Genomic DNA, 21,875 nt, shown 5'->3' on the forward strand with positions numbered 1-21,875 from the left:
ATTCAGTGTTGAATTATATTTACTAACCTGTATCTCAAAACATCAATTGATTCTTTCTTTCTGTAGAGAAATACAGCCTTTTTCAAGGCCTTTAGAGCGATAGAAGGATAGTGTGCAGGCATTTCCATTGCTAATGCTACAGGAAGGGAAGCAAAAAGATTGTGAATACCATAATCTCATCTATCACAGTTTTCATTCCACGTTACAACTGACTTTCTCTAATGAAGCTGACCTGAGACAGATGACAAAAACAAATAAACACAAAAACCCAAAAATGAATTTTATAAAACGATGAATCCATGGCTTTCAGAGATAGCTTCTACTTTCTGGGCAGAGTAACATGGTAGGATCACCAGGTTATATTTTTTCTTCAGCAAACATCAACAGAGAACCTACTGTTTCTGTGAGCCTGCGCATAGTCATACAGGTGAAGCAATAATCTTAGGAACCAAAGTGAAGGAGGGGCACACTAAGAAGGAAACAGAAAGCAGATAAGTAAAAGGGTACTAATCAAAAACAGATTTATACTAAATATACTGTTTCTGCCTAATATTAAAAACAGGAAACACTTGACATAAGAGTAAGTATCAGAGATAAAACCCCTAAAACTTCTAGACGCATCTACCAGGCCTCTAGAATTGGAGTTCCATTATACAAGGAACAGTGGTCACCTTCACATGTCTATAAAGTATACGCCACCAACTCCACGTCCCTAGAAATTCTGTCTTGGCAAGACAAGGAAAGGCAAATGTGACTCTTGTGCACTTGGGGCTACCTAATACCTTTATTAGCCACACATAAGTTCCTGAGGAGGGTGAAAGATATAAAGGCAACATAATGAGGCCATTTCTTGCAGTATATCCCCATAGAGGCTCTGAGCCCCCAAATACTACTTATAGTCCAATGACAAATTTGAGGTTGGCAACTGTGTTAAAAATATCACCAATATTTCTCTGTACACTTTCATAAATGGCTAAGAGTGTATCACTTTTGATTAGCGAAGCAGCTGATTGTCTATTTCTAACTAGCTGAGCAAAACTAACTTTCTGAAGTTTGAGCTACCTCTATTGTGTAGTTATATTATTCGATTCTACACATAAAATAAATATGAGCACCTATTATGGGCAATGCACTTTGCTAGGGTTTATAAGTACAACAAATACAAGTAATTATTGCTCATGACCCTAAGGAGCCTATAATCTCATATAAAGAAAAAGATAAATGCACAAATGATTATAATACAAAATAGTTCAAGAATGCCATTAGAGAAGGAGAAACAAAGTGCTATGAGGATACATTGCTTCCCACCTGGAGGAAAGAGAGAAGAGAGAGAAGAAAGAAAAAAGTAGTACGATTTAAATGGGTACCAGCCTTCCAAAAACATAAATATAGCTCTTACATGCGATTGTTTCCAATGTTCCACTTTCTAAATGAGGCAGTTCCCACACTGATTCCAGGAAGCTGTCCAGTAATGGGTCATTCATTTTGGCTTTAACTTCAAACTCATACAGCAGAAGCAATGTCTCACATGGATCACCTGAGAAGTCCCCTAAGAAAGAGGCAAAAATGCAACATTCTCTGTTACTACATTCTCTTCTATTCTAATCTCTCTTCTGGGGAGATTTTCCTATTGAGGAAAATTATTTTTACTTATAATTTGAAGGTTATCCCAGCTCCTGTAGACAGATCTTTTACATTTTAAAATCTATAAACTCACCAATACTTTCACACCCTGAAATGCATTCACTGGAGTTGTCTACATTTCCTGAAATTATTACCATGATATTCCTAAATAGCCTGGAAAAGTCTTGTTGCTGTCTATTCAAATACGTTTAGCTGCCTTACTTTAATGACTGAGTTAACCAGAAAATACAGTGCAATATAAACCAACTGTGGTTTTATTTTAAACAAAGTTAGGGAAAGTTTCCAAACTGTTTCATTTAGTCAGTCAACAATATTTCTTGGTTATCGCCATGGGCAGAATCTTGTATCAGGTGGCATCTACCATACTATGTGAGATGGTTTCCAATCACCCTTGTTAGACTGAACGTTTTCAAAAGTTTGGACGTATAGCATACATACAATAAACTGAGTGAAGTGCATTAATCTTAAACAAACAGGGTGATGAATTTTTATATATGTTCAAACCCATATAACCACTACCCAGATCATGATATAGAACACTTCCAACACTCGTGCTCCTTTCTAGTCAATACCACCTTTGCAGAGTTAACTATTTTGACTTCTATCACTATTAATGGGTATTTTTTGTTATTGAACTTCAGTGATAGCATGTAGAACTATAATCAACTTTTGAATATTGACCTGTATACTGTGACTTGCTTAACTCATTTATTAGTTCACATAACTTTTTTGTAGATTCTTTGGACTTTCTATATAGAGAATCATGTGTCCTCTGCAAATACAGATAGTTTTATTTGATCTTTTTCACTCTATATGTCTTTTCCCACTCTTTTGCTTGCCTTATTGCATTGGCTAGGACCACCAGGATGATGATGACCAGGAGTGGTGAGAGTAGACATCCTTGACTTGTTTATGTCCTTAGAGGGAAAGCATTCAGTCTTTCATCATTAAAAATGACATTAGCTGTAGGTTTCGTTTTTGTGGATGGCCTTTATCAGCTTGAGGAACTCCCCTACTATTCCTGTTTAGCTGAGAGTTTCTATAATAAATGGATGTTGAGTCTTGTCACTTAATCTGTTGATATGGTGAATTAAATGATTGAGTTTACAATGCTGAACCCACGATAAAATTTACTTGGTTATAATCTATTATCCTTTTCATGTTTTACTAAATTAAATTTGATAATATTTTGTTGAGGATTTCTGCATCTATCTTCATGATGAATACTGGTCCATAGATTTCTTTGCTCATTTGTTGTCTAGTATTGGTATCAAGGTAATACTGATCTTATAAAGTGAGCTGGGACGTGTGTCCTCCTCTACTTTCTGGAAGAGTTTATATGGAATTGGTATTACATCTTTAAATATTTGGTAGAATCCCCTAGTGGGGTTTTCTGTTAGGGGATTTTAAAGTATGAATTCAATGGGTATAGGACAATTCAGGTTATCTATTTCTTTTTGTGGGAGCTTTGGTAGTTTGACTTTCAAGGAATTTGTCAATCTCATCTAACCCTTCAAATTAATGGGCATAAATTTGTTCAGAATATTCCCTTATCTTTTTTTTAATGTCTCTAGCATCTGTAGTGATGTCTACACTATCATTCTTGATATTGTTAATTTGTGTCTTGATCTGCCTGGCTAGAGTTTTCTCAACTGCACTGGTCTTTTCAAACAACAACAACAATACAGCTTTCGGTTTCATCAATTTTATCTATTATTTTCTGTTTTAAATCTTATTGACTTCTGCTCTTATATTATTCCTTTCATTGTGCTTGATTTGGTTCAATTTGCTAATTTTTTCCCTAAGGTGGAGGCTTATTTAAGATCTTTCTTTTTCTAATAGAGGCATTTATTTCTACAAAGTTTTGTCTAAACACTGCTTTAGCTGTATCCTCCAAATTTTTATATGCTGTGTTTTCATTTACTTCCATTCAAACTATTTCTAATTTCCCTTGCGAATTTCTCTTCGACCCATTTGATTATTTAAAAGTATGTTTTTTAAATTGAAGTATAGTTGATTTACAATATTATATTAGTTTTGGGTATACAACATAGTGATTCAATATTTTTATAGCTTACACTCAGTTTAAAGTTATTACAAAACAATGGCTATATTTTGCTGTGCTGTACAATATATCCTTGTTGCTTATCTATTTTATACATAGTAGTTTGTATCTCTTAATCCCATACTCCTGTCCTGCCTCCTCCCTGCTTCACTCTCCCCAGTGGCAACCACTAGTTTGTCCTCTGTATCTGTGAATCTGTTTCTGCTTTGTTATGTACATTGGTTTGTTTTATTTTTTAGATTCCACATATAAGGGATAACATAGAGTATTTGTCTTTCTCTGTCTTACTTATTTCACTAAGGGTAATATTCTCTAAGTCCATCCAAGTTGTTGCAAATGGCAGAATTTCATTCTTTTTTATGGCTGAGTAATATTCCATTTTATATATTACACCACATCTTCTTTACCCATTCATCTGTTGATAGACACTTAGGTTGCTTCCATATCTTGGCTATTATAAGTAATCCTGCTATGAACATTGGAGTGCATGTATCTTTTAGAATTATTGTCTTCTTTTTTTGTAGATACATACCCAGGAGGGAATTGCATGATCATATGGTAGTTCTATTTTTAGTTTTTTGAGGAACCTTATACTGTTTTCCATAGTGGCTGCACCAATTTACATTCCCACCAACAGTGTACAAGGGTTCCCTTTTCTCCACATCCCCACCAACATTTGTTATTTGTAGACATTCTAACAGGTGTGAGATGATATCTCATTGTGGTTTTGATTTGCATTTCTCTAATGATTAGTGATGTTGAGAATCTTTTTTTTTAAAGGAACTCCTTTATTTATTTATTTATTTATTTATTTATTTATTTATTTATTTATTTATTTATTTATGGCTGTGTTGGGTCTTCATTTCTGTGCGAGGGCTTTTTCTAGTTGCGGCAAGCGGGGGCCACTCTTCATCGCGGTGCGCGGGCCTCTCACTATTGCAGCTTCTCTTGTTGCGGAGCACAGGCTCCAGACACGCAGGCTCAGTAGTTGTGGCTCACGGGCCTAGTTGCTCTGCAGCATGTGGGATCTTCCCAGACCAGGGCTCGAACCCATGTCCCCTGCATTGGCAGGCAGATTCTCAACCACTGCGCCACCAGGGAAACCCAAGCATCTTTTCATGTGCCTGTTAGCCATCTGTATGTCTTCTTGGGAAAAATGTCTATTTAGGACTTCTGCCCATTTTTAATTGGGTTGTTGGTTTTTTCTTTTCTTTTCTTTTTTTTTGTTTTCCCATTTACTTTTAATTATTTATTTATTTTATATTTATTTATTTTTTTTGCTGTGTTGGGTCTTCGTTTCTGTGCGAGGGCTTTCTCTAGTTGCGGCAAGCGGGGGCCACTCTTCATCGCGGTGGCGGGCCTCTTCACTATCACAGCCTCTCTTGTTGCAGAGCACAGGCTCCAGACGTGCAGGCTCAGTAGTTGTGGCTCACGGGCCTAGTTGCTCCGCGGCATGTGGGATCTTCCCAGACCAGGGCTCGAACCCGTGTGCCCTGCATTAGCAGGCAGATTCTCAACCACTGCGTCACCAGGGAAGCCCTGGTTTTTTTCTTGATGCTGAGTTGTATGAGCTCTTTATATATTTTGGATATTAACCCCTTATTGATCATATCATTTGCAAATATTTTCTCCCATTCCATAGCTTGTCTCTTCGTTTTGTCAATGGTTTCCTTGCTGTGCAAAAGTTTTTGTTTAATTAGGTCTCATTTGTTTATTTTTGCTTTTATTTCTTTTGCTGTAGGAGACAGATCCAAAAAATATTGCTATGATTTATGTCAAAGAGTGTTCTGCCTATGTTCTCTTCTAGAAGTTTTATGGTTTTAGGTCTTAACGTTTAGGTCTTTAATCCATTTTTAGTTTATTTTTGTGTATGGTGTGAGGAAATGCTCTAATCTCATTCTTTTACATGTGGCTGTACAGTTTTCCCGGCACCACTTATTGAAGAGACTCTCTTTTTTTCATTGTATATTCTTGCCTCCTTTGTCATAGATTAATTGACCGTAGGTGCATGGGTTTATTTCTGGGTTCTCTATTCTGTTCCACTGATCTATGTGTCTATTTTTTTGCCAGTACCATGTTGTTTAGATTACAAATAAATGTGTTGTTTTGATCACAATAAATGTGTATTCTGGTGTTGTTGGGTAGAGCATTCTATAAATATCCATTACATCAAGTTGGTTGATAGTGTTATTTATGTCTTCTATACACTTGTTGAGTATCAGTAGCTTTGTAGTACAGTCTGAAGTCAGGGAGCATGATACCCCAGCTTTGTTCTTTTTTCTCAAGATTGCTTTGGCAGTTCGGGGTCTCTTGTGGTTCCATAAAAATTTTAGGATTATTTGTTCAAGTTCTGTGAAAAATGCCATGGGTATTTTGATAAGGATTGCCTTAAATCTGTAGATCACTTTGGGTAGAATGGACATTTTAAACAATGTTAATTCTCCCAATCCAAGAATATGGGATATCTTTCCATTTCTTTGTATCATTTTCAAATTCCTTCATCAATGTTTTATAGTTTTCAGAGTATAGGTCTTTCACCTCCTTGGTTAAGTTTATTCCTAGGTATTTTATTCTTTTTGATAGGATTTTATTCACGATTGTTTTCTTGCTTTATCTTTCTGATAGTCCATTATTAGTGTATAGAAAAGCAACAGATTTCTGTATATTAATCTTGTATCTTGCAACTTTACTGAATTCATTTATTAGTTCTAATACTTTTTTGGTGGAGACTTTAGGGTTTCTTATATATAGTATCATGTCATCTGGAAACACTGAGTTTTATTTCTTCCCTTCCAATTTGGATGCACTTTATTTCTTTTTCTTGTCTGATTGCAAGACAATCTTGCAAGACAATCTTTCTTGTCTATTAATACACAATGTGATCTTGTAAATAAAATTCCTAGGGATTCCAGTAAAATACCATTAGAACTAATAAAGAAGTTTAATAATATTAATGTACAAAAATCAATTCTATTTCTATACAATAGCCATGAGCAAAATGAGAATAAGATTAAGAAAACAATTCCATTTATAATAGCATCAAAAATAAACTATTTAGGATTAAATTAAAGAAGTGCAGGACTTGTACACTGAAAACTATAAAACATCATTGAAAGAAAGTAAGGAAGATGTAAATAAATGGAAAAATATTCCATGTTCATGGATTAGAAGACTTGACATTGTTAAAATGGCAATACCCCTCAAAATGATCTATATACTCAACACAATCCCTATCAGAATCGCAGCTGGCTTTTTTCTTTTTTCAGAAACTAACAGGCTGATCCTAAAATTCATGTGGAAATTCAAGGGATCCGGAATAACCAAAACAATCTTGAAAAAGAAGAGCACACACACACACACACACACACACACACACACACACACAAAAGAAGAACACATTTGGAGACTAACATTTCCTGAAATAAAACCATGTGTCTATGGTCAACAATTTTCCACAAGGAGACAAAGACCATCCAATGGGGAAAGAATAACTTATTTTCTTTTCTTTTTGGCTGTGCTGCATGGCTTTTGGGATATTAGTTCCCTGACCAGGGATTGAACCCGTGCCCTCAGCAGTGAAAGCACAGAGTTCTAACCAACAGACCACCAGGGAATTCCCAAGAATAGCTTTTTTAAACAAATGGATCTGTATAGCCACATGGAAAATAATGAAGTTGGACCCTACTTCATACCACATACAAAAGTTAACTCAAAATGGATCAAAGACCTACATGTAAGAACTAAAACTATAAAACTCTTTAGAAGAAAACATAGGAGTAAACCTTTAGGACTTTGGATTGGCAGTTATTAGATATGATATCAGAAGCAGGAACAACAAAAGAAAAATAGATAAATGGTACCTCATGAAAGTTAAAAAAAAAGTACTTCAAAGGATGCTACTGAAAAAAGGAAAAAACCCACAGAATGGGAGAAAATATTTGCAAGTCATATATCTGATCAGGGACCTGCATCTAGAAGGACTCTTATGACTTAATTTAAAAAACAATTAAAAATTGGGCAAAGGATCTAAATAGACATTCCTCAAAAAAATACGTACAAATCGCCAACAGGCATATGAAAAAATGCTCAATACCATTAGTTGTCAAGAAAATCAGTCACTGGGACTTCCCTGCTGGCGCAGTGGTTAAGAATGCACCTGCCAATGCAGGGAACAGGGGTTCGAGCCCTGCTCCAGGAAGATCCCACATGCCACGGAGCAACTCAGCCCATGCGCCACAACTACTGAGCCTGCGCTCTAGAGCTCGCGAGCCACAACAACTGAGCCCACGTGCCACAACTACTGAAGCCCTAGTGCCTAGAGCCCATGCTCTGCAACAAGAGAAGCCACCACAATGAGAAGCCCGCACACCGCAACAAAGAGTAGCCCTCGCTCGCCACAACTACAGAAAGCCCGCGTGCAGCAACGAAGACCCAACACAGCCAAAAATAAATAATAAATAAATAAATTAAAAAAAAAAAGAAAATCAGTCATCAGGAAATCAAAACCACAATGGGATATCACTCTACACTCAGAAGGATGGCTAGAATCAAAAAGTCAGATAATACAAGTGTTGGCATGCTGGTGGAGAAATCAGAAGCCTTATACACTACTGGTGACAATATAAAATGGTGCAGCCACTTTGGAAAATGGTCTGGTAGGTCCTCAAACAATTAAACATAGAGTCACGGAGAGGGGAGCTTAAAGATGGTGGAAGAGTAAGACGTGGAGATCACCTTCCTCCCCACAAATACATCAGAAATACATCTACATGTGGAACAACTCCTACAGAACACCTACTGAACGCTGGCAGAAGACCTCAGACCTCCAAAAGGCAAGAAACTCCCCACGTACCTGGGTAGGGCAAAAGAAAAAACAGAGACAAAAGAATATGGATGGGACCTGCACCAGTGGGAGGGAGCTGTGAAGGAGGAAAAGTTTCCACACACTAGGAAGCCCCTTTGCGGGCGGAGACGGGGGAGTGGACGGGGTGGGGGGGAAGCTTCGGAGCCACAGAAGAAAGCGCAGCAACAGGGGTGCGGAGGGCAAAGAGGAGAGATTCCCGCACAGAGGATCAGTGCCGACCAGCACTCACCAGCCCGAGAGGCTTGTCTGCTCCCCCGCCGGGGCCGGCGGGGGCTGGGAGTTGAGGCTCGGGCTTCAGAGGTCAGACCCCAGGGAGAGGACTGGGGTTGGCTGCGTGAACACAGCCTGAAGGGACTAGTGCACCACAGCTAGCCGGGAGGGAGTCCGGGAAAAAGTCTGGAGCTGCTGAAGAGGCAAGAGACTTTTTCTTGCCTCTTTGTTTCCTGGTGCGCAAGGAGAGGGGATTAAGAGTGCCGCTTAAAGGAGCTCCAGAGACGGGCACGAGCCGCGGCTATCAGCGCGGACCCCAGAGACGGGCATGAGACACTAAGGCTGCTGCAGCCACCACCAAAAAGCCTGTGTGTGAGCACAGGTCACTCTCCACACCTCCCCTCCCAGGAGCCTGTGGAGCCCGCCACGGCCAGGGTCCCGTGATCCAGGGACAAATTGCCCAGGAGAACACACGGCACCTCAGGCTGGTTCAACATCACGCAGGCCTCTGCCACCACAGGCTTGCCCCAAACTCCGTACCCCTCTCTTCCCCAGGCGTGAGTGAGCCAGAGCCCCCTAATCAGCTGCTCCTTTAACCCTGTCCCGTCTGAGCAAAGAACAGACACCCTCAGGAGACCTACACGCAGAGGCGGGTCCAAGTCCAAAGATGAACCCCAGGAGCTGTGTGAACAAAGAAGAGAAAGGGAAATTTCTCCCAGCAGCCTCAGGAGCAGCGGATTAAATCTCCACAATCAACTTGATGTACCCTGCATCTGTGGAATACCTGAATAGACAATGAATCATCCCAAATTGAGGAGGTGGACTTTGGGAGCAACGATATATATATTTTTTTCCCTTTTTCTCTTTTTGTGAGTGCGTATGTGTATGCTTCTGTGTGTGATTTTGTCAGTATAGCTTTGTTTTTACCATCTGTCCTAGGGTTCTGTCTGTATTTTTTTTTAATATAGTTTTTAGCACTGTTATCATTGGTGTATTTGTTTTTTGGTTTGGTTGCTCTCTTCTATTTTTCTTTTTTTAAAAAAATTTTTTATTACGTTTCTAAAATAATTTTTTAAATAATTATTTTTTATTTTTATTTTAATAACTTTATTTTATTTTATTTTATCTTCTTCTTTCTTTCTTCCTTTTTTTTCTCCCTTTTATTCTGAGCCATGTGGATGACAGGCTCTTGGTGCTCCAGCCAGGCAGCAGGGCTGTGCCTCTGAGGTGGGAGAGCCAAGTTCAGGACACTGGTCCACAAGAGACCTCCCAGCTCCACGTAACATCAAACGGCGAAAATCTCCCAGAGACCTCCATCTCAACATCAAGACCCAGCTTCACTCAACAACCAGCAAACTACAGTGCTGGGCACCCTATGCCAAACAACTAGCAAGACACGAATACAAACCCATCCATTAGCAGAGAGGCTGCCTAAAACCATAATAAGGCCACAGACACCCCAAAACACACCAGCAGATGTGGACCTGCCCACCAGAGACACAAGATCCAGCCTCATCCACCAGAACACAGGCACTAGTTCCCTCCACCAGGAAGCCTACACAACCCACTGAACCAAACTTAGCCACTGGGGACAGACACCAAAAACAACGGGAACTACGAACCTGCAGCCTGTGAAAAGGAGACCCCAATCACAGTAAGTTAAGCAAAATGAGAAGACAAAGAACCACACAGCAGATGAAGGAGCAAGGCAAAAACTCACCAGACCTAAAATATGATGAGGAAATAGGCAGTCTACCTGAAAAAGAATACAGAATAATGATAGTAAAGATGATCCAAAATCTTGGAAATGCAATGGAGAAAATACAAGAAACCTTTAAGAAGGACGTAGAAGAACTAAAGAACAAACAAACAGTGATGAACAACACAATAAATGAAATTAAAAATTCTCAGAAGGGATCAATAGCAGAATAACTGAGGCAAAAGAACGGATAAATGACCTGGAAGATAAAATAGTGGAAAAAACTACTGCAGAGCAGGATTAAGAAAAAAGAATGAAAAGAATTGAGGACAGTCTCAGAGACCTCTGGGACAACATTAAATGCACCAACATTCAAATTACAGGGGTCCCAGAAGAAGAAGAGAAAAAGAAAGGGACTGAGAAAATATTTCAAGAGATTATAGTTGAAATCTTCCCTAATATGGGAAAGGAAATAGTTAATCAAAAGTCCAGGAAGCACAGAGAGTCCCATACAGGATAATTCCAAGGAGAAACACACCAAGACACATATTAATCAAACTATCAAAAATTAAATACAAAGAACAAATATTAAAAGCAGCAAGGGAAAAACAACAAATAACACATAAGGGAATCCCCATAAGGTTAACAGCTGATCTTTCAGCAGAAACTCTGCAAGCCAGAAGGGAGTGGCAGGACACATTTAAAGTGATGAAGGAGAAAAACATACAACCAAGATTACCCTACCCAGCAAGACTCTCATTCAGATTTGATGGAAAAATTAAGACCTTTAAAGACAAGCAAAAGCTAAGAGAATTCAGCACCACCAAACCAGCTTTACAACAAATGCTAAAGGAACTTCTCTAGGCAAGAAACACAAGAGAAGGAAAAGACCTACAATAACAAACCCAAAACAATTAAGAAAATGGTAATAGGAACATACATATTGATAATTACCTTAAATGTAAATGGATTAAATGCTCCAACCAAAAGACACAGACTGGCTGAATGGATACAAAAACAAGACCCATATATATGCTGTCTACAAGAGACCCACCTCAGACCTAGGGACACATACAGACTGAAAGTGGGGGATGGAAAAAGATATTCCATGCAAATGGAAATCAAAAGAAAGCTGGAGTAGCAATTCTCGTATCAGACAAAATAGACTTTAAAACAAAGACTATTACAAGAGACAAAGAAGGACACTACATAATGATCAAGGGATCAATCCAAGAAGAAGATATAACAATTGTAAATATTTATGCACCCAACATAGGAGCACGTCAATACATAAGGCAAATACTAACAGCCATAAAAGGGGAAATCGACAGTAACAAAATCATAGTAGGGGACTTTTAACACCCCACTTTCACCAATGGACAGATCATCCAAAATGAAAATACATAAGGAAACACAAGCTTTAAATGATACATTAAACAAGATGGACTTAATTGACATTTATAGAACATTCCATCCAAAAACGACAGAATACACATTCTTCTCAAGTGCTCATGGAACATTCTCCAGGATAGATCATATCTTGGGTCACAAATCAAGCCTTGGTAAATTTAAGAAAATTGAAATCGTATCAAGTATCTTTTCTGACCACAACACTATGAGACTAGATATCAATCAAAGGAAATATTCTGTAAAAAATACAAACACATGGAGGCTACACAATACACTACTTAATAACCAAGTGATCACTGAAGAAATCAAAGGGGAAATCAAAAAATACCTAGAAACAAATGACAATGGAGACATGACGACCCAAAACCTATGGGATGCAGCAAAAGCAGTTCTAAGAGGGAAGTTTATAGCAATACAAGACTACGTCAAGAAACAGGAAACATCTCGAATAAACAACCTAACCTTGCACCTAAAGCAATTAGAGAAAGAAGAACAAAAATACCCCAAAGATAGCAGAAGGAAAGAAATCTTAAAGATAAGATCAGAAATAAATGAAAAAGAAATGAAGGAAACGATAGCAAAGATCAATAAAACTAAAAGCTGGTTCTTTGAGAAGATAAACAAAATTGATAAACCATTAGCCAGACTCATCAAGAGAAAAAGGGAGAAGACTCCAATCAATAGAATTAGACATGAAAAAGGAGAAGTAACAACTGACACTGCAGAAATACAAACGATCATGAGAGATTACTACAAGCAACTCTATGCCAATAAAATGGACAACCTGGAAGAAATGGACAGATTCTTAGAAATGCACCACCTTCCGAGACTGAACCAGGAAGAAATAGAAAATATGAACAGACCAATCACAAGCACTGAAATTGAAACTGTGATTAAAAATTTTCCAACAAACAAAAGCCCAGGACCAGATGGCTTCACAGGCGAATTCTATCAAACATTTAGAGAAGAGCTAACACCTATCCTTCTCAAACTCTTCCAAAATATAGCAGACAGAGGAACACTCCCAAAGTCATTCTACGAGGCCAGCATCACCCTGATACCAAAACCAGACAAAGATGTCACAAAGAAAGAAAACTACAGGTCAATATCACTGATGAACAGAGATGCAAAAATCCTCAACAAAATACTAGCAAACAGAATCCAACAGCACATTAAAAGGATCATACACCATGATCAAGTGGGGATCATCCCAGGAATGCAAGGATTCTTCAATACACGCAAATCAATCAATGTGATACACCATATTAACAAACTGAAGGACAAAAACCATATGATCATCTCAATAGATGCAGAGAAAGCTTTGACAAAATTCAACACCCATTTATGATAAAAACCCTCCAGAAAGTAGGCATAGAGGGAACTTTCCTCAACATAATAAAGGCCATATATGACAAACCCACAGCCAACATCGTCCTCAATGGTGTAAAACTGAAACCATTTCCACTAAGATCAGGAACAAGACAAGGTTGCCCACTCTCACCACTATTATTCAACATAGTTTTGGAAGTTTTAGCCACAGCAATCAGAGAAGAAAAAGAAATAAAAGGAATCCAAATCAGAAAAGAAGTAAAGCTGTCACTGTTTGCAGATGACATGATACTATACATAGAGAATCCTAAAGAGGCTACCAGAAAACTACTAGAGCTAATCAATGAATTTGGTAAAGTAGCAGGATACCAAATTAATGCACAGAAATCTCTTGCATTCTCCTATACACTAAAGATGAAAAATCTGAAAGTGAAATTAAGAAAACACTCCCATTTACCATTGCAAGAAAAAGAATAAAATATCTAGGAATAAACCTATCTAAGGAGACAAAAGACCTGTATGCAGAAAATTATAAGACACTGATGAAAGAAATTAAAGATGATACAAATAGATGGAGAGATATACCATGTTCTTGGATTGGAAGAATCAACATTGTGTAAATGACTCTACTACCCAAAGCAATCGACAGTTTCAATGCAATCCCTATCAAACTACCACTGGCATTTTTCACAGAACTAGAACAAAAAATCTCACAATTTGTATGGAAACACAAAAGACCCCGAATAGCCAAAGCAATCTTGAGAAAGAAAAACGGAGCTGGAGGTATCAGGCTCCCTGACTTCAGACTATACTACAAATCTACAGTAATCAAGACAGTATGGTACTGGCACAAAAACAGAAATATAGATCAATAGAACAGGATAGAAAGCCCAGAGATAAACCCACGCACATATGGTCACCTTATCTTTGATAAAGGAGGCAAGAATATACAGTGGAGAAAAGAGAGCCTCTTCAATACGTGTTGCTGGGAAAATTGGGCAGTTACATGTAAAAGAATGAAATTAGAACACTCCCTAACACCATACACAAAAATAAACTCAAAGTGGATTAAAGACCAAAATGTAAGGCCAGACACCATAAAACTCTTAGAGGAAAACATAGGCAGAACACTCTATGACATAAATCACAGCAATATCCTTTTTGACCCACCTCCTAGAGAAATGGAAATAAAACCAAAAATAAACAAATGGGACCTAATGAAACTTAAAAGCTTTTGCACAGCAAAGGAAACCATAAACAAGACTAAAAGACAACCCTCAGAATGGGAGAAAATATTTGCAAATGAAGCAACTGACAAAGGATTAATCTCCAAGATTTACAAGCAGCTCATGTAGCTCAATATGAAAAAAACAAACAACCCAATCCAAAAATGGGCAGAAGACCTAAATAGACATTTCTCCAAAGAAGATATACAGATTGCCAGCAGACACAAGAAAGAATGCTCAACATCATTAATCATTAGAGAAATGCAAATCAAAACTACAATGAGATATCATCTCACACTGGTCAGAATGGCCATCATCAAAAAATCTAGAAACAATAAATGCTGGAGAGGGTGTGGAGAAAAGGGAACCCTCTTGCACTGTTGGTGGGAATGTAAACTGATACAGCCACTATGGAGAACCGTATGGACGTTCCTTAAAAAACTAAAAATAGAACTACCATATGACCCAGCAATCCCACTACTGGGCATATACCCTGAGAAAACCATAATTCAGAAAGAGTCATGTACCAAAATGTTCATTGCAGCTCTATTTACAATAGCCAGGACATGGAAGCAACCTAAGTGTTCATCGACAGATGAATGGATAAAGAAGATGTGGCACATATATACAATGGAATATTACTCAGCCATAAAAAGAAACAAAATTGAGTTATTTGTAGTGAGGTGGATGGACCTAGAGTGTGTCATACAGAGTGAAGTAAGTCAGAAAGAGAAAAACAAATACTGTATGCTAACACATATATATGGAATCTAAAAAAAAAAATAAAGTGGTCATGAAAAACCTAGGGGCAGGACGGGAATAAAGATGTAGACCTACTAGAGAATGGACTTGAGGACACAGGGAGGCGGAAGGGTAAGCTGGGATAAAGTGAGAGAGTGTCATGGACATATATACACTACCAAATGTAAAAGCGATAGCTAGTGGGAAGCAGCCGCATAGCACAGGGAGATCAGCTCGGTGCTTTGTGACCAACTAGAGGGGTGGGATAGGGAGGGTGGGAGGGAGGGAGACGCAAAAGGGAAGAGATATGGTGATATATGTATATATATAGCTGATTCACTTTGTTATAAATCAGAAACTAATACACCAATGTAAAGCAACTATACTCCAATAAACATGTTAAAAAAATTACTCATATGACAAAATGAATAGCTTTAAGAAATCTAATCACTAAGATTACTCTTAGCCCTAACATGTGATGACTCTTTATGTAGAAAGTAACTGCAAGGATGTTCCCAGCAACATCCAAAAATTATGCTCTTAAGTGGAGATACTCAAAAGAAGCCAGAAAAATAGATACAGAAGGTATTGAGTTCCCTTGTGTTAGAAAGGTTTGGAGTGTCTTAAAATCATAAGCAGTCATCTGTGGTGCAATCCCTACTTCCCTTTAAATCTCCTTTTTCTTTTTCTGGAAACCTGACCTGCCTTTCTCTGTCCTATACCTATATCCCAAGTTGAATCTTTTTTAAGGTATTTTTCTTAATGTTTCTCTCCCAAAGTGTAAACTGATAATGACTGATAAATTGTAAGCTCTCCCAGGGATCTTTGCAAAGAGGGCTCTCAAAGACCAAAATGCTCTAATAGTCAAACAAATGACTTTCTAATGATAGAATTTCTGGCACCATAGCAGCATTTCATTAGTAAACCTATTTTAAGCCCTAGTATATGCCAGATAGTTTTAGGAGGTAGGGATAAATGATAAACAAGACAGACAACTTTTCTGCCTGCATGGAACTTAGATTCTAGTTGGGAATAAAACTGATATACAATATATAATATAATATCAAGTAGTGATGTGTGTTTTAAAGAAAAACTATAGGTTAAGGGAGTAGATAGTGATACAATTTGATATTTTAGAAAGGGTGAAAGACCTCTCTGAAGGGGGTGATACTCGAGCAGAGGATGTGGGGGAGCAAGCCACATGAATATCCAGGAGAAGTGTCCTAGGCAAAGGGAATAGCAAATACAAAGGCTCAGAGGCAAGAAAGTATAAGGTATTATTATTAAGATATAGTAGAGCTAGATTATAGTGAGCTGAGGCAGAGTGATGACAGATTAGGTCAGAGAGGAAACAAAAAGCCAGATAATCTATGGTCTTGTAGATCATGGTAAGGACTTTGGATTTTAAGTCCAACTAAATGGGAAGTACAAGAGGACTGACATGATCTGACTTATAATACTTTGGCTGCTGTTTGGCTATTGGATTTATAGAGGGGCAATTGTGGAAGCAGAGAGGATAGTTGAGAAGCTATTACAGTGATCCAGGTGAGAAATGAGGTAGCTTGGACTAAGGTGATACTACTGGCCTGATTTACTTTTGAGAAGGGGCATACTACAAATCACACTACTTTCAGCCTTACCTCCCACTATATAACCACTGAATAACAGACAATTCCAAAAGTAACAATGCTCTCTTGTACTCCTGGCTTTTGTTTATTCAGTTCCCACAGCTTTTAATGCCTTCTACTTCCTTCTCTAACCATTAAAATCTTACTCATTCTTCAAGAGTAAGTTCAAATATTACCTTTTGGAAAGGATCATTTCTTCTTCTGTGGTCCCATACCCTCTGTATTTCTATTAGTGACATTATTTCATTTAGCTTTGTATATGTGTAATAGATTATGTTTCTGATCTCCTTTCTTCACTGTAAATTTAAGGTTAGAGAGAGTAACACATTTCCTTATGCTTTCGCAATACCTAGTAGCCCCTAAGAATTTAATAAAGACTCTGTAGACTGAGTGTGGTAAGCTGCTGTCCTTAAGTCACTAACATAATGGCACATCAGGGTTAATCCTTTTGTAAAAGCCAATTCCCATAGCACTAAGATTTCAGTCACTGTTTATACAGTTCTTAATTAACTTTGATTTGGAATACATTTTTAAAAGGTTGGCATTTTCCAATTTCCCCCCAGGAGCTTATGATTCACCAGCTTTGCACTTTGCCTTAATTTGTCTATTTACAGTTGGTAGCTTAATGATTTATTTACATTATTCACATGCTGGGCTCATAATTTTAGGCATTATTTCATTGGAAATACCCAATCTTAAGGAATATAAACCTTTAACAAGACAGATTCATTTTTTCTAACTGAATTTTGTTTTATTATTAAAGTACTAAATATTCATTGAAAAATTCAAACAATACAAATAATAAGTGAAATAAAAAGTAAAAGTCTCACAAACTCACTAAATCCTAGCAAATGTTGAGTCTGGTGTGTAATCTTCCAAGACTTTATATATGATATATGCATTCATATGTATGCATGCTTACAGTCAGCTCTCCCTATTAGCAGGTTCTACACATGCAGATTCAACTAACCACAGATCGAAAATATTAAAAACAAACAAACAAAAATTTCAGAAAGTTCCAAAAAGTAAAACTTGAATTTGCCATGTGCTAGCAACTATTTACATAGTATTTACATTGTATTTACAGATATTTACATAGCATTTACTTTGTATTAGGTATTATAAGTAATCTAGAGATGATTAAAGTATACAGGAGGAAATATGCAGGTTATTTGCAAATACTAAGCCATTTTATAAGGACTTGAGCATCCGGGGATTTTGGTATCCATGGGGGGGCCCTGGAACCAAATCTCCCGCAGATACCGAGGGACGATTGTATATGTGTATGTGTATGTTTGTGTGTGTGTGTGTATTCTTTTGTTCATTCATGCAATAATCAAATATCAAGTATTGGCTATACAAAGGTAAGCAAACGCAGATACAGTATTTGTCCTCTTGTAGCTTACAATCTAGTATATATGCATACAAACATACATACACGTTTTAAAACTCAATATGGTATCAGAAAAGGCCAGCAAAAGTACAACAGTCCAAAGTTAAGGGCACACACCAAGATGCAAATCCTTTATCTACAATAACAAGAACAGAGTTTATAGGCTGGTGATGGGAACTTGTGTGAGTTTGGTTTGGTTTTGAGAAGCAGAGGAGAAAGGGCTGAAGAGTGAGCAGCTGGTCAGTGAGGCAGTGGAGAAGAACCTTTGTGTTATGAGAAGCTCTACAGGTACCTATATCCACTGGCTGGGAAAACATAAAGACTACAAGAACTCATGTATGCAACAACCCTAGATCATAGGTATAAACTTCTGCTAGCCTGGATCATGGCCCTAGCCTCCTCTCCACATGAACTTCCTACAAATAGTCAGCCTAAGGAAAAAGTACCACAATTAAAGATAAGTTATCAAAACTCAATAGCGAAAAACTAATAACTCGGTTTAAAAATGGGCTAAATACTTGAATAGACATTTCTCCAAAAAAGACATGCAAATGGCCAAGAGGTATATGAAAAGATGCTCAAAGTCATGAATCATCACATAAATGCAAATCAAAACCAAAAACATCATTTCACATCTGTCAGGATGGCTATTATCAAAAAAAAAAAAAAAAGACAACAAGTGTTGGCAAGGATGTGGAGAAACTGGAACCCTTGTACATTGTTGGTGGGAATGCAAAATGGTGCAACTGCTATAGAAAACAGTATAGAGGTTCCTTAAAAAATTAAAAATAGAACTACCGTACAGTCCAGCAATCCCACTTCTGGTATTTATCCAAAAGAACTGAAATCAAGATCTTGGAAAGATATTAGCACTCCCATGTTCACTGCAGAACTATTCACAATAACCAAATATAGAAACTAGCTAAATGTCCATTGAGGCATGAATGGATAAAGAAAGTGTGGTTTATACATATTATGGAATACTATTCAGCCTTAAAAAAGGAAATTCTGCAATATGTGACAACATGGATGAACTTTGAGGACAGTACGCTAAGTGAAATAAGCCAGTTACAGAAGGACAAATACTGCATGATTCTACTTCTATGGGGTATCTAAAATAGTCAAAGTCATAGACTCAAAGAGTGGAATGGTGGTTGCTAGGAAGGGAAATGGAGAGTTGATAATCAACAGGCATAAATTTACAGTTAAACAAGATGAATCAGTTCTAGAGATCTGCTGTAAAACACTGTACCTACAGTAAACATTCTATATTGTACACTTAAAACTTTGTTAAGAGGGTAGATCTCATGTTAAGTGTTCTTACCACAATAAAATAAAATTTTAGGGACTTCCCTGGTGGTGCAGTGGTTAAGAATCCACCTGCCAATGCAGGGGACACGGGTTTGAGCCCTGGTCCGGGAAGATTCCACATGTCGTGGAGCAACTAAGCCTGTGCACCACAACTACTGAGCCTGTGCTCTAGAGCCCACGAGCCACAGCTACTGAGCCCACGTGCCACAACTACTGAAGCCTGTGCACCTAGAGCCCATGCTCTGCAACAAGAGAAGCCACCGGCCCCCACTCACCACAACTAGAGAAAGCCCGTGTGCAGCAACAAAGACCCAATGCAGCCAGAAAAAAAAAGATAAAAAAATAAATTTATTAATAAATAAAACTGAATTAAAAAAATAAGTTATCCAAAGTATAGCACAGTATAAGATACTACATGAAAATGGGATGAGAAGAATAGGAAAAAAGAATGGTAGATGGAGAATTCTCACCAGAGGAATGCTGCCATAAAACAGATGAAAATTGTGACCAAACATGTCAGCATGAATTATAAAATATTAATTAGGTAATCATCTCTATAAAATAAAAATATAAAGTGGGGATTCAAGAGCTCAGGGAAGAGCTGGTAGACAAAAGGAAATGAAATATGAGCCATTTTAGAAGGAAATGGTAAGAGAAAAAATAATCATCACAGAAATAAAGGTAAAACTGGAAGCAGCAAAAGTGAAGAGACACCACTGAATAAACAGAAAGGGATACAGAAAATAAGAGGTAAGTAAGCAAAATGAAATGGAAATTGAAATTAATTCTAACATTATGTTTTCTCATCAATTAATGAGTTAAATAAAATCTTTAACACATGTTCATTTTATATTTGTACGAGAGTAATGGATATACCTTTTAAAAAATTATCCACCAAAATGCCAAACGAATACACTTGACAGAACAGGGTAAATCATGTTGCCAGAGAAGTGCAAGTCATGGACTGCTTAACCTCGTCTTTTCTTGGCTCCCAGATTGAACCCCAAGTGCCAGTAGAACTTTGTTGAATCTCTTTTTTCTTTTCTATTGAGTTTATGTTTTGTTCTTGCTTCTGGTTTGGGTATAGCCAATAAGTTTTTCTCCCTTGGTAGCAGCAATGACTGGGAATGTGGTTTTATGGTCTGATCATTTGGTGATTTCTGTAAATGGATGAACAGATTATCTAGTCTCTGACTGGGTAAGAAACAACAGACAATTTGTTAGTCTTTTTTGTTGTTCTATTTGTCCATTTTGAGCTCAAATTAATCAATTATTTCATGCCTGCTGGGAAGAACAGCACTATGATATCTGGACTGGTAAGTTTCTGTATTTATTCTTGACCCATAGCTGAAGTTGTAGATCTGAAGCCACAAGATCTCTATATCCCTGTGTCTATGTGTCGATAATTGAGAAAGGCCTTGACTTCACACTGAGTGAGTAGGAAATGTTTTCCTATCTTTGGCAAGTATTCATAAATTAGATTATAAAGTCTCTTATATTAAAGGAGCTCTGTTCTAATTGGTTTAGAGACATAAATAAGCACTTATATACAAATATTCTTAAAATTTCCATAAAAAGGAAACTGAACTTCTAATACTTTACATGTGCTAAACTAAAAGTATCCTTACAAAAAAATTCAGCTAACTCAGAAACATTTTAGTAATCCAAAGTTAAGGTAAATCTTTGGCAAATGAGATTAGTTTAGTGACTCTGGTTGAAAAGACAGACTTTTTTGGTGATTTATTTGTGTAGAGTAAAAAGGGAGGGAGGGAGGATGGGAGGGAGACACAAGAGGGAGGGGATATGGGTATATATGTATACATATAGCTGATTCACTTTGTTATACAGCAGAAACTAACACAACATTGTAAAGCACCTATACTCCATAAAGATGTTAAAAAAATGTAAAAAAAAAAAGAATGAAAAATGCAAGATTGAAATAAAGAGTAAATGAATTATTTAATTAAAAAGAAAACTAGCATACATTTTACTTAACTTGGGTCTGTTTTTCCTAAATGTACACATGTTTACTGATTAAATAATGTTATGTATTACTCATATATAACATTTAAGATTATGAAAAATGTAAATTGTGTTCAACTAAAGTTGAATCATTGTTCTAACAGACGTTTAATTTCAGCAGTAACGGTTTGTAGAATGTTAGATTTAAGATAATTTTCAAGATATTTAGTTCACTTAAAATGTGACCGATATTAAATTGAGTTAATAAATGGATAATCACTAGATACCAAGATAATGTTTAAGTAAAACTGAATACTTCAACATTGATTACTGAGCATAGTTTTAAGTTTATATACTATTGCTTCTTATTTTTATATGCTATAGAGAGGCGAT

At 37.2% G+C, this 21,875-nt stretch overlaps 1 protein-coding gene across 1 annotated transcript in view; it reads right to left on the minus strand.

Moving 5' to 3' along the window:
- Positions 1-21,875, minus strand: part of TEX11 (testis expressed 11) — a 360,718-nt gene that overhangs the window by 20,379 nt on the left and 318,464 nt on the right. The window contains exons 25-26 of the mRNA XM_061178154.1: positions 1,400-1,549; positions 28-136 (exon numbers count right to left, since the gene is read on the minus strand). Coding sequence (XP_061034137.1) covers positions 28-136; positions 1,400-1,549 — 259 coding nt within the window. The remainder of the gene's footprint in view (positions 1-27; positions 137-1,399; positions 1,550-21,875) is intronic.

This window comes from Eubalaena glacialis, chromosome X, assembly GCF_028564815.1.
Source record: "Eubalaena glacialis isolate mEubGla1 chromosome X, mEubGla1.1.hap2.+ XY, whole genome shotgun sequence".
Taxonomy (NCBI): domain Eukaryota; kingdom Metazoa; phylum Chordata; class Mammalia; order Artiodactyla; family Balaenidae; genus Eubalaena; species Eubalaena glacialis.